At 37.8% G+C, this 12,788-nt stretch overlaps 1 protein-coding gene across 1 annotated transcript in view; it reads right to left on the bottom strand.

Annotated features, from left to right (window-relative positions):
• Positions 1-11,955, bottom strand: part of LOC124614046 (valacyclovir hydrolase) — a 44,728-nt gene extending 32,773 nt beyond the window's left edge. Inside the window, exons 1-3 of the mRNA XM_047142884.1 lie at positions 11,471-11,955; positions 11,302-11,392; positions 5,228-5,397 (exon numbers count right to left, since the gene is read on the bottom strand). Coding sequence (XP_046998840.1) covers positions 5,228-5,397; positions 11,302-11,392; positions 11,471-11,584 — 375 coding nt within the window. The 5' untranslated portion in view covers positions 11,585-11,955. The remainder of the gene's footprint in view (positions 1-5,227; positions 5,398-11,301; positions 11,393-11,470) is intronic.
• Positions 11,956-12,788: the final 833 nt, after the last annotated feature.

Genomic DNA, 12,788 nt, shown 5'->3' with positions numbered 1-12,788 from the left:
GTGTGTGTGTGTGTGTGTGTGTGTGTGTGTGTGTGTGTGTGTGTGTGTGTGTGTGTGTGTGTGTGCGCACGCGAGTGTATACCTGTTCTTTTTTCCCCCTAAGGTAAGTCTTTCCGCTACCAGGACTGGAACGACTCCTTACCCTCTCCCTTAAAACCCACATCCTTTCGTCTTTCCCTCTCCTTCCCTCTTTCCTGACGAAGCAACTGTTGGTTGCAAAAGCTCGAATTTTGTGTGTATGTTTGTGTGTCTATCAACATGCCAGTGCTTTCGTTTGGTAAGTCACATCATCTTTGTTTTTATATATATAGACACACACACACACACACACACACACACACACACACACACACACACACAGAGTTAAAGATTAATATTTTTATTATTTACCCCATTTCCTTAAATGGCACAAAATGCATATACTATATTTATAGATTTATTTATTCCTATTCAAGAATTCATCTATGGTATAGAAGGAGTTGTCAAGGAGATATATTTTCAATTTATTTTTTAAGCTATTACTGCTGTCTGTCAGAAACAAAAGAAAAGTTCGGAGTAGGTATTAAAATCCGTGGAGAAGAAATAAAAACTTTGAGGTTCACCGATGACATTGTAATTCTGTCAGAGACAGTAAAGGACTTGGAAGAGCAGTTGAACGGAATGGACAGTGTCCTGAAAGTAGGATATAAAATGAACATCAACAAAAGCAAAACAAGGATAATGGAATGTAGTCCAATTAAGTCGGGTGATGCTGAGGGAATTAGATTAGGAAATGAGACATTTAAAGTAGTAAAGGAGTTTTGCTATTTGGGGAGCAAAATAACTGATGATGGTTGAAGTAGAAAGGATATAAAATGTAGACTGGCAATGGCAAGCAAAGCGTTTCAGAATTAGAGAAATTTGTTAACATCGAGTATAGATTTAAGTGTCAGGAAGTCGTTTCTGAAAGTATTTGTATGGAGTGTAGCCATGTATTGTAGTGAAACATGGACGATAAATAGTTTGTACAAGAAGAGGATAGAAGCTTTTGAGATGTGGTGCTACAGAAGAATGCTGAAGATTAGATGGGTAGATCACATAACTAGTGAGGAGGTATTGAATAGGATTGGGGAGAAGAGGAGCTTGTGGCACAACTTGACTAGAAGAAGGGATCGGTTGGTAGTACATGTTGTGAGGCATCGAGGGATCACCAATTTAGTATTGCAGGGCAGCGTGGAGGGTAAAAATCATAGAGGGAGACCAAGAGATGAATACACTAAGCAGATTCAGAAGAATGTAGGCTGCAGTAGGTACTGGGAGATGAAGAAGCTTTCACAGGAGAGAGTAGCATGGAGAGCTGGATCAAACCAGTCTCAGGACTGAAGACCACCACCACAACAACAACAACAACAACAACAACAGCAACAAGAAATATGTTGCACTTATCATTAGCATTTGGCTCATTATATACATCTCCCCAATTAACATTTCTTAAGCTTTCTCTGAAGTACTTTATAGATACCGGGTTGAGCGACCTCACACTTTTACTTAATGGTTTCCGAACTGTACCCTGTTAGGTTTTGTAAGTTAATCAGTTGTGCATCATGGTCTGACAATCCATGTACCATAGGGAAAGCATGTGTTTGTTTTACATCCTCTTTCTGTACATATACATTATCTGTGAGTGTGCTACAGTCTTGAGCTATACGTGTAGGGAAATTGATTACTGAATCTAAGTTATTAACATCATATAACACTTCTAGTTCGCTTTTCCTATCAGAATTACTTAGAAAGTTTACACTGAAATCACCATAGATTAATAACTTCTTCTTTTTGTCTCACAGACAGCATAATAGGGAGTCAAACTTTTTTACGAACAGCTCCCAGTCTCCTAATGGGGACCTGTACACTGCTGCTGATCTCAATACTACATTATGTAGCTGAAGTTCACATGCACAAACCTCAAAGTGCTGATCAACACAAAATTTGCTTACTTCTACAGTTTTGTATTTACACCCTTGTTTTATGAAAATGGCAACTCCTCCTTTATCCATCCTAGATCTACAGGTGTAAGATGCTAAATTATACCCACTTATGCTGACACTATCCATGCCCGCAGTTACATGGTGTTCAGACAGAGTATATCAATCTCATTCTTATTTTTAAGATAATCTAAACACACTAATAGCTCATCTACTTTATTTTTTATTTCTCTGATATTTTGATGAAGTATGTTGATACTGCCCTTCTATTAACTGTACGTGAAGTTTCTTTTATTCTATTTGATTGTCATCTGTCTGGACTTTGGCTTTAACCTAAAAAACTTGTCTGCCTGGACTCATTAACCACAGGGATCACCCCTTGTGTGACTGTGGACCCCCTTACAGTTGCTGCTAATAGAGAAGCTAATTTACTTTTCCCCATCCTATTCAGGCGCAGGCCATGTGTAGTGTATCCCCACCTACCAACACATTTACTGGAACAACACTTATGTGAGTATTTGCCGGTGTCTGGAGAATCCTGTTAAGCTCAGTGTTACCATGCCTCACAGCAGTGTTTACCCAGGGCTGATCATGGTGCTCCACAAACCTCACATTTGTGTGCTCAGTTTCTGCTCCTATTTTACCCAGGTCACTCCTAATACTGTATCTTGGATTCATAGCCTGGCTGTTTCCTGCTCCACCAACTATAATTACCTGATATTCCTTCTCAAATTCCCTGCGTAACTGACCTAAGTTTTCTGTCACCTGGCTAAGGCTAGCACTTGGTTTCACAAAACTTGTGACCTGGTACCCTGCACCTAATTTCTCCTGAAGCTGCTGGCCCACACCCCTCCCATGACTGCTGCCTATAAGCAGAATTCTTCTTTTCCTATTCTGGTTTGATCCCAATCTGTCTTTTTTCTTTAAGCTAATATTCTGCTTCAACCTACTTTCAACTACATCTGGATGAGGCTCTTCGTCCACTTCAGATAGCAAGCCAAACTGATTTACTAATTGAATTTCTGGAGTTTTTTTCAACTGTTTCCCTTTTTTGCCCTTTGCTTGCTACCTTTTCCCAGTTACCAGCCTCTTTTTCCTCCCTTCACCTATGTAATTCCAAGTTCGCATTTTCTAATTCAGCCTTAAGGGCACAAATTTTTGCCTCCTGTTCTGCGATTTTTCTGTCCTTTCTACATAACCTACACTGCCATGGAAGAGCCTCATTTTCTACCCTTGTTTCCTCGTCGCTACATTCGCCCCAATGAAACCATAACTTACAGTCTACACAGAACACCCCCTCTTTCAAAATTCTACGGCAACCACCACATTTATCACACATGGTTTGATAGACAAACTTAACACAAAAGCAGAGAATAAGTTGGCACAAGACCACAGTAGTTTTGTAACCTGTAGCCTACTAATCCATAAATAAACACTAATGTAAACAAACTTTTAAACTTACTTCCAAAAGGTTTAACCACATAAGCTCTGTACGACTGGCACGAATTAATTTGACTTCGAAGCAATAACTCTAGTCAAGAAGGAAAATCTACACTCACGTGAAATTTACACCTAGAAAATGTAACCCCTTTTCAATCTAAATACGGTCAGAAAAGCGAAACCTTCAATAGATACCCTAGAGAAGAAGTATATACACTAGTCTAAAATGTAATATTAACTAAATTAGCTCTTATTTCAATATTAATCACTTAACGTAGCGAGAGCTTTATATACACGTGTCTGCCTAGCTTCAGAGATGATATCCACTTCCATGTGACTGTCTCATATGGTGGTGCATTGTTACTGTACACTTGCACCATTCAACATGGGTTACTGAGTTTTTCTCTTTCAGATGCAGAAAAACAATCATCATACAATATCCTACTTTAAAAATGGCTACACCATTTATTTTTGTTCCTCTAGGTTCTGCTACTGACATGCTACAGTACTGTGGCACAAGGTTTTCAGTGCATACAAGACATTTGCCTGCAAAAAAATTACATAATTTTATTTTTTAAAGTTAATTGAAACTGTACAACAACCCTTCATACTTTCCACACTACATCAAGTGAGTGCTTCAATATCTGTAATACTAAGAAGATGAATGCAGTCAGATGTGTCCAGTTACACTTTGCACACATACACAGAGGTGCTGTGCATTAGGATGTGATTTCTTGTGATTATATATTTTCTCTAATTGTTCACAGAAGCTAATGCTGCTATATCCATGCCATTGCAATCAAATACCATCATTTGGCATGTGGCTCCTTCTGGTATGCAGGCTTACCTTGGTTCTTGTATATTTCATTCAATGTCAGTCTTTCACCACACCCTTCTTTGTGCATGCTGATAGGACTGTACATTTGCTTCACATGAGCAGCACAATGCATGGTGAGATAACTAGTACAAAAAATATTTGCATTCTCACTACTGTAATTTTAGTCATCATCAAAAGCCTATGACCAGATGTTCTCATTGAAAGTAATTCATTATCTCAGCTGTGCCAGTCAGGTAAACTTCCTTATGCCATTTGCCAATGAAATAAGTAAACTATGTTTTGCAGATATCCTTGTTTAATAATTGGTGTGTCATGCACCTGTAGTGTCAAAAAAACTAAACTACAATGCAAGGAAATCTGAAGTGGGCAGGTAAATTAAATGAAATGTCATCTCTTGTAAAAATCAGATGCCCATCTGAACTGAACTAAAGACGCACACAGTGATTGTATGAGTGTGAATTATCTCAACCAATGAGTAGATGATCTTCAAGCATACATATCTCACATTGAAACTGAGTGAAGGACAGGCACAACCAACAATTCTTTTCTAAAAAGAGGTTAATGAACTTCCTCTTGTCTTTAGGTAGAGCCCTAGTGGTTACAGCCTCTGTATCACTTAACAACAAAAGCATTTCCTTTGCCAGAAAACACTCCTATATATTACCTACAAACCTTTTGTTTGAGTACGTGATGGACATACGCTATTTTGGTAATATTATCATAAATTTATCTGTTCCCTTTACCAGTTTGCTGAGGTTGCAATTTTGAGAAGTATAGGGCTCCAACCCCTCCTCCTCACTTTCCATGTCAGTATTTACTTATGCAGAAAAGAATGCCAATGTAAATTGGATATGAAGAGAAACCTCTTTCAGAGACACAACACAATGACAATTTTGAAATAAATACATAGTAAACATTGTATGATGGGAATTGGCAAGTAAGGAATATTTAACTGAAACAATTTTTATGATAGAAAACAATGACATACTTCCATGAGCTTGGCTGCACAAGTTGCATCCCTGAAGAAGAAATCTGGTGGGAAGTCACGTGGAGGAGGTTGGCTGTGCCCATAGCCTGGAGGATCCCATGCTATAATAGTGTATTTTGACTGGCTTAAGCCACCTTCTACTTGTGGCTTAAAATCAGTCCAAATGGAACCTGCAATGTTTTTAAGACTAATCACATTGTTACACATATAAACATCATTATACCTTAGATAAGCTCTTAGACTAGCATCCGCCCCCTCCTTACTTATGACGTGTAGCAATCTGGTTGTAGTGTGACAATTCAATGTTAACGACTGACCACTTACAGTGGAATAAGTTTAATCACTAAATACAAGATTGATGACAAACACATTGTTACATAATAATTCTTACAATTTAATGATACCTCTTTTCCCAAAATCTTATCAATGCTGTTTATTTCATCACTGTTACTTGCTGAATGATTTTTCAACAACTGATCATCAATTGTAACTTTAAAAAGTATTTTGAGGCATAGACCAAGCAGATTTTGGAACATATTAAAAAAGTTTAAATATTTTATTTATGTGGGTCTTTAGGCCCCCACAACCTGTTACGTAGGACATCAATTTGCCTCTAGTGTTGTGATGGTGTATGTTATATCAGGTGTCAAGCTCATTTTAGTTGCAAGTGACGTTTCCAGATAAGACAGACCACTTGAGCTATTCTCTTAAACATGAGGGTAATACATTACTCCAATTTTAAACAATGGAAACTCCAGGTTGGAATATCAAAAATGCACAAAAAGATAGATTTCTACTTACAGTACAAATGACACATTAAGTTGGAGAGACAGACACTATTAAAAGACATTTATACATATGCTTTTGCTAACAACCTTCATGAGAACAAGAACCCACTATTCATTCACAGAAACATGCACACCTTATGCACACAAAACTACCAACTCTGGCAGCTCAGATTCTGGTCAGAGCTGCCAGAGTTGGTGCTCATGTGTGCATGAGATGTGCTTGCTTGTGCGAATGAGTGGTGTGTGTTCCTCTTTCTAGCTCTCACAAAGACTGTGGCCAAAAATTATGTGTAAGTATCTTTTAATTGTACCTGTCTGCAACTTAACTTGTCATTTTTACGGTAAATAGCAATGCATCTTTTCCTACATTGTTTCTTCTATTTTAGTTTGAAGTCAACATGAAAGCCTAACAGTTTTACTGATTTACTTTGTACATCATCTAGTTACTACTAGATTTAATTCCTGTGTTTCATCAGAATTAGACAGATAATCAATTCATTGCTACTTGAATTTTTCCACTGTTGCCTGATTGTACTCTATGGTGTTATCGCATGTGTTATGCAATTTCGTGTTGCCTGCATAATATACTACAGAATTAGCTTCTAAATGCAATAGTAAATAATTAATTGCAAATATCAAAACTTCCTTCAGGAAAGAGCATCTACTTTTAACAGTGATGAACTGTCTCCAGTTGTCTGAGCAAGAATTTATTACAGCTGAAGATAGGTTGTGTATGCCATAAAATTTGTTTTGCAAGTAGAATGTTAGCAGGTATACAGTCACTTCACTGAATTCACAAAATACAATAGGTGCCAAATCCCTATTTCCAAATGCATTTAGGACCTGACTAGCAACTTCTGTAACAGAAACAGTTTTACTTTTACTGGTTTAGAACCCAAACTGTTTGCTGGAGAGGAGATCATGCTTTTCAAAACAGTAGATTGGCTGGTTGTACATAATAGACTAAGACTAAGAAAACTGGAACAGTAGAAACTGGTTGTGTGTAAATGCTTAGGCCTACCCGCACTTTGAAGATTGAGATAACTTCAGAAGTTTTGAGTGCATTAGGGAAACCCAGGAGTCAAGACATTTATGAAAAATATTAAGCAGTTGATATAAAAATTGTTTAAGTAAATAATCTGAAAATCAATAACAGTCTACTCTTGGAGACTAGCTTTGTCATTTAGTGCAGTAGCTGGCACTGCTGCCAAAGGATATTCCAGCCATGGACATTCTTCGCACAAATGTACATAAATATCAGAGAAGATGAAAATATTCAACAGACATTATTCATCCAGATACTCTGGTCAACATGCAATAAAGATACGTGAAATATCAAGAAAACAGAAGCTGTGTATTTCAGCTGGAAAGATGGAAAATGACACAAATTCAATGTAGACAGTACTTCAACAGACATCATAACAAATGTAAAATTTCTGCAAATGAATATTGTCAACTGAAGTCATGTGAACACACAAAGGTACTTGCAAATCAAATGTCATCAGCACATTTTGTCCTTTGATTTCTGACATCAATGTACAACTGCCAGAGACGTTTGGTTATGTACTATTCACATGCATGCAATTTTTAGCTATGGAATTATTTTGTGATGAACAGCAGCATAAAATGTCAGTTTCCAAATGCAGAAAGGAACTATCAGAATACTAACCAAAACAGTAATTGTACTCAGTATATGGATCTGCTTAAAACATTGGGACTACCAAGTACATCATGTTACCGCATTTACCAACTGTTCCTGCACTCGAAAACTAACCTTGATTATTACTGTATGAACACTTCTGTCCATAAAAATGGGACGAAATCTAAATTGGACTTACATTTATCAAGAAAGAATAAACATAAGAAACAAAATGTTCAACCAAAGAATAAAATTACACAACAAACTGCATAAAGAGGTAACACAAGTAAATAATAACAAAACATCTCATTTCACTACACATTTTCACATTATAATATATTGTCTTTTGGAAAACATAGCACAAAAGCTTTTTAATGGGTAATACTAACATCTTATCCTCTTCTGACCTCAATATCTTTCTAATTATGGAGGGTTGCCGACTCAGTTTTTCAGACAATCAACTGGGCCATTACATTACACAAAATGGAATTTAATCATCATCATCAGGGTTCTGATATTGGATTGTATGGTTTTGACAAATGAATCAACAGTGTAGCATGTAAAAGGCAACAGCAAATTATCTGTTCTATCTTCATCATACTAGACCTATAAGTATGTAAATACCCACATACCTACATAAATAACAGTCCCATTAGTAGTAGTAGTAGTAGTAGTAGAAACTGCTGCTGGAATAAACCCAAATAAATCTGAAACATCTCTGCAGAAAAAGTGTTTTGCACAAGTATTTGTGATGGTATTAAACTAAATGCTTGTATGCATCAACAACCACTACAAATCTAATGACTGTCTATGGAGAGAACTAACATGAAAAAAGGGAATCTCCTGGCAGAGTAAAACTGTGTGCTAGATCGGGATTCGAACATGGGATCTTTGTCTTCACAGGCAAGTCCTCAATTGACTGAGCTATTCAAGCACGACTAAGAACCCACCCTCATAGCTTTACTTCTGCTAGTATCTAACCTGAAACCTATCAGTGATGAAGGACCCAGTTTCGAAAGTGAACTTCATTCTGAAAATAAAACAATTATGTCAGCAGAGGGGGGGGGGGGATGTAGTATATTGTGAAAGACAACATTGACTTTGATGTGATTCTCGCATATGAATGCTGGGAGATGGTAAATGTAATGATAATGGTTTCAGTGCCGTCTTCCAAAAGATAGTTTAGTGGCATAGCTACCAGAGTGCCGCCTGTGACTACCTTTTATTAGGGAATGGTCACAGCCAGGAGGCTCACTGTAGTGCAAATATGTGGAGAAAGCAGGCAACAATAGTATGGAGACACATTTGTGCTTCCTACAGCGAAATGAGCGAGTTTGAAAGGGGTCGAACTGTGGCTTACCGAGTGGCTGGATGGTCCTTTCCGAGAATTGCCACACAAGTTGGACATTCTGCATCAGTCATGCAATGATGCTGGTATCAGTGGTCAAGTGAGCATTCTCACATCTGAAGACAAGAATATGGGCAACTATGTGGTCCAGATACCCACAAGGATCGTCGTAAGGTCAGTGGTGGAAGATTGTACAGATCCGACGGCACAGATATTAGGGTTTGTGAGATGAGATGTGTCAACACAAACTGTTGTGATTATTAGGAGTGGGACTATGGGCTCACACACACTTAGAGCCTGTCTTCCACTCATGTCACAGCTTGGACATGCATGGCTCAACTGGTGCCAGCAGAGAATCATTTGGAAGATGGAATGGCACACTGCGACCTTCAGTGATGAAAGCAGATTCCGCCTGTATGCAAGTGATGCTCGTTTGCATTTACAATGTAGACCGGTAAGCGATGTCTCGCAGAACGCGTTCTTCCAAGACACACTGCCCTCACCCTAGGCCTTATGATCTGGGGTGCAATAAGGTACAACTCTCATTAACCATTGGTGTTTCTGGAAAGAATGCGAACAAGCACTTATTATGTGCAGAATGTCATTAGATCCGTTCTTTTGCCATTCATGTAACAGGAAGGTGATGTGTTGTTCCAATAGAAAAAAGCTCACCCACATACTGCCCGTGAAACTCTATGTGCTCTGTGACCTTCGGACTTGTCTCCAATCAAGAACATGTGCGATATGATTGGACAAGAAGTGACTCGTGCAACCAATCACCCAACAACTCTAACGGAACTATGAGAAGAGGTCGCACAGCATAATTTATCTTAGGACAGTATATGCTCTCTGTGCAATTGAATGGATGCCAGAGTAAGCATTTGCACTGCCACCTGTGGAGGCTACACCACGTACTAATATGGGTGTTTCAGGACGGATCAACACCTGGTACCTCGAACCAGTCGTTCTACTTATCTGTAAATGTAATCATTTCTCGTACTTCACATGTACTGTTGCAACACTAAACCATGAGTGAATGGAAACCTCTAAAAGGATGTACTAATTTTTTTTCCGGCAGGGTATAAACAACATGAAAGTAATGCCATACAACAATCCAATATCAATAGGCTCAGTTGAAAGCAACTGCCCAGTAGAGATAGAACTAGACAGCAGGTCAACAAGGTGCTTCATTTCTCTGTTTCTGTGTTTTGTAGATCAACTATCTGACACACACAGATAGTAACAGTATCAAAAACATATGAAGAGAATTACCCTCAAACTAAAGACACAAACTAAATGGAAAGAGGAGCAATTAAAAATCAAATGCATTTAGTAATATGTGTAATACCTCTATGTCACTCTCTTACAAACAAATCAAAAGTGAGAACTCACTTAACTCGAATTTTCCTTCTGATGGGTTACAGCTTAAATAGACATGAAAAATGCTGAAAGTTCTCTTGTACCACTCAACAAAAGCAATGTTCAGGTAATTGAGAAACTTAAAATTATGTCATGTATGGAAATTCTTTGTCAGTGGTAGAAACTAGATTCATTACACAAACATTTGGCAAAGTTGCCTTTGGGAAACGCTTGAGAGGAAATGACTTCACTGAAACAGCCACTAACAATTCACACAGAATGAGACAAGATACTGACAAATGTAATCCCTCTTCTTTACACTGTACCAGTCATTTACAAATATCCCAGAAGAAAAAGTTTAAGGACGGAAGTGTAACAGTTTTCAACATTATAACTGTCCTCTACTGCAATGACAACTACTTAAGCAAATAGTCGTTTCAATAAAAAACATACCGCAGGCCATTCGCAAAGTTGCCTCTTAAATGTGATGTCATTGTACCAATGACTAATGAAGAGTACACTAACACAATTCTGTTTCAATACTACGTTTTCCTTTAATTATATTTTGGTGTTGGTAAACTTTGCTGTTGTACGACAGGATAATCTCATCATTTGTAAAATTCTTTGATACTTTTGAGTAAATTATTTGTAAATCATTGTTTTTACAGTAGTACAAACAATCAGTTACGTGGAAAATTTAGGTTGTGTTTGTACGAGTTTGGTAATTTCAGGGAGATGGGCGACATAATGCTAACGTGATTTAATCCTCAATTTCGGACTAAATTTTTATGATGGCGTTAATAAAGCCAGCTTGAACTTTCATTGACAAATATAAGTTGATAAAACACAAGAACAACTATTTGTTAAGTTAACAGAAATAAGTTTTATTATTTCATGCATAAGGGAAAATTACCGTAAGTTTCTTCTATTGATAACTTACCCAGGGCCCCCGGTAGAAGCAATAAATGATGCTGTCCCGTACCGACCTTCAAATAGTTAATAACTTGTTCTCCAACATTAACTTTTTGCTCCTGTAAATTACAAAACGGATTGCTCAGGCACACATAACCTTTGATTTACTATACACTGAAGGTAGAATCAGTACTTACCTTCGTAACCGTGCTATAGCAGTTTAAGATAAATTTATTACTGTTACCATACTTTTGTGTCAGTCCTGTGTAACAACCGCAAAGTGCTTTCGTCAATATGTGTCTAAAGAACATGTTGACCGTTGTTTTATTTACTATTTGCCAAGTAACAGGCGATTTTTCACAACCCGCGGAGACTCAGACAATTACTACGACCTGTTCATATCAGGCTGTGATAATCAAGCCCTACGAAAGTTCATTCTGTTTGTTTGGAATTTGCCGCCCTTAACTGCACTCGAGAGAAGGCCACAAATAACGTGTTGAGAACACTGTTCTCGGGAACCAATTAAATTTCAGAGCACCTTGTTTTCGCAAACTGCGTAAGGTACTAAGGCCGGTATTACACTGTCAAATTTCTTTGTCCAATATCTTAGTCAAAGATTTTTGATAGTGTAATAGGGATCTTTGACAAATGTCGTCCAATATTTGATCAAATCTAGGCCGAGGCCGTATATTTGATCAAAGAAATCGCTTGTCTTCTGTTCACTGCAATGCGAAATGTTACCACGCGGAGCGCTAGCATCGCTGCAGCGTTCTGTCGTCTGTAGTGTTTTTATAACCATTACCGGTAAATACAATTGGTGTGTGCCGACAACTACAGAATTAATAGAGATGTCTGAAGCTTATGAGGCGCTTTACAACGTGAGGCACCCTGAATAAGAAATAGATTAAGAAGATTGGAGACCTAACCTGACCTAACGTAACCTAACCTAACATAACATAACCCTCTCCTGTAGCAATGAATCGGAGTGTTATAGTGACTTAGTGAGCCTGTCTTCTGAAGATGTAGCAGTTTTTAAGTGAAAATTGTGCTTTGTGATATGAGGATACACTTCATTGAGCACATACAGAAATGTATGCTCATCCATTCTTAAGTAATTGATGTACGACTTGACGTCTTCCACTGTAAGCTCACGTAACAAGTTTTGTTGAATGCTTTTATCGTGTCGTCGTAAAACCCACGGCTTCACCCAGATTAGATTAGTTTTTCGTTCCATAGATCCGTGCTGAGGAGATCCTCGTGGATGTGGAACATGTCGATTTTTTTTAAGCTGAAATAAAAATACTAATAGTATGAATAAATACATCATTTGTTTCTATTAAAAATTTCGCCAATGGAGTAGAAGGAGTTGGCCAGTAGTAAGTCTTTCAGGCTCCTTTTAAACTGATCTTTATTTCTAACTCAATTTTTTATGTTTCCTGGCAAATTATTGAAGATGAGTGTTCCTGAGTAGTGGACCCCTTTTTGAACTAAAGTAAGTGTTTTTAAGTCCTTGTG

This window comes from Schistocerca americana, chromosome 1 (assembly GCF_021461395.2).
Source record: "Schistocerca americana isolate TAMUIC-IGC-003095 chromosome 1, iqSchAmer2.1, whole genome shotgun sequence".
NCBI lineage: Eukaryota > Metazoa > Arthropoda > Insecta > Orthoptera > Acrididae > Schistocerca > Schistocerca americana.
This window is presented reverse-complemented; position numbering and strand designations above follow the sequence as displayed.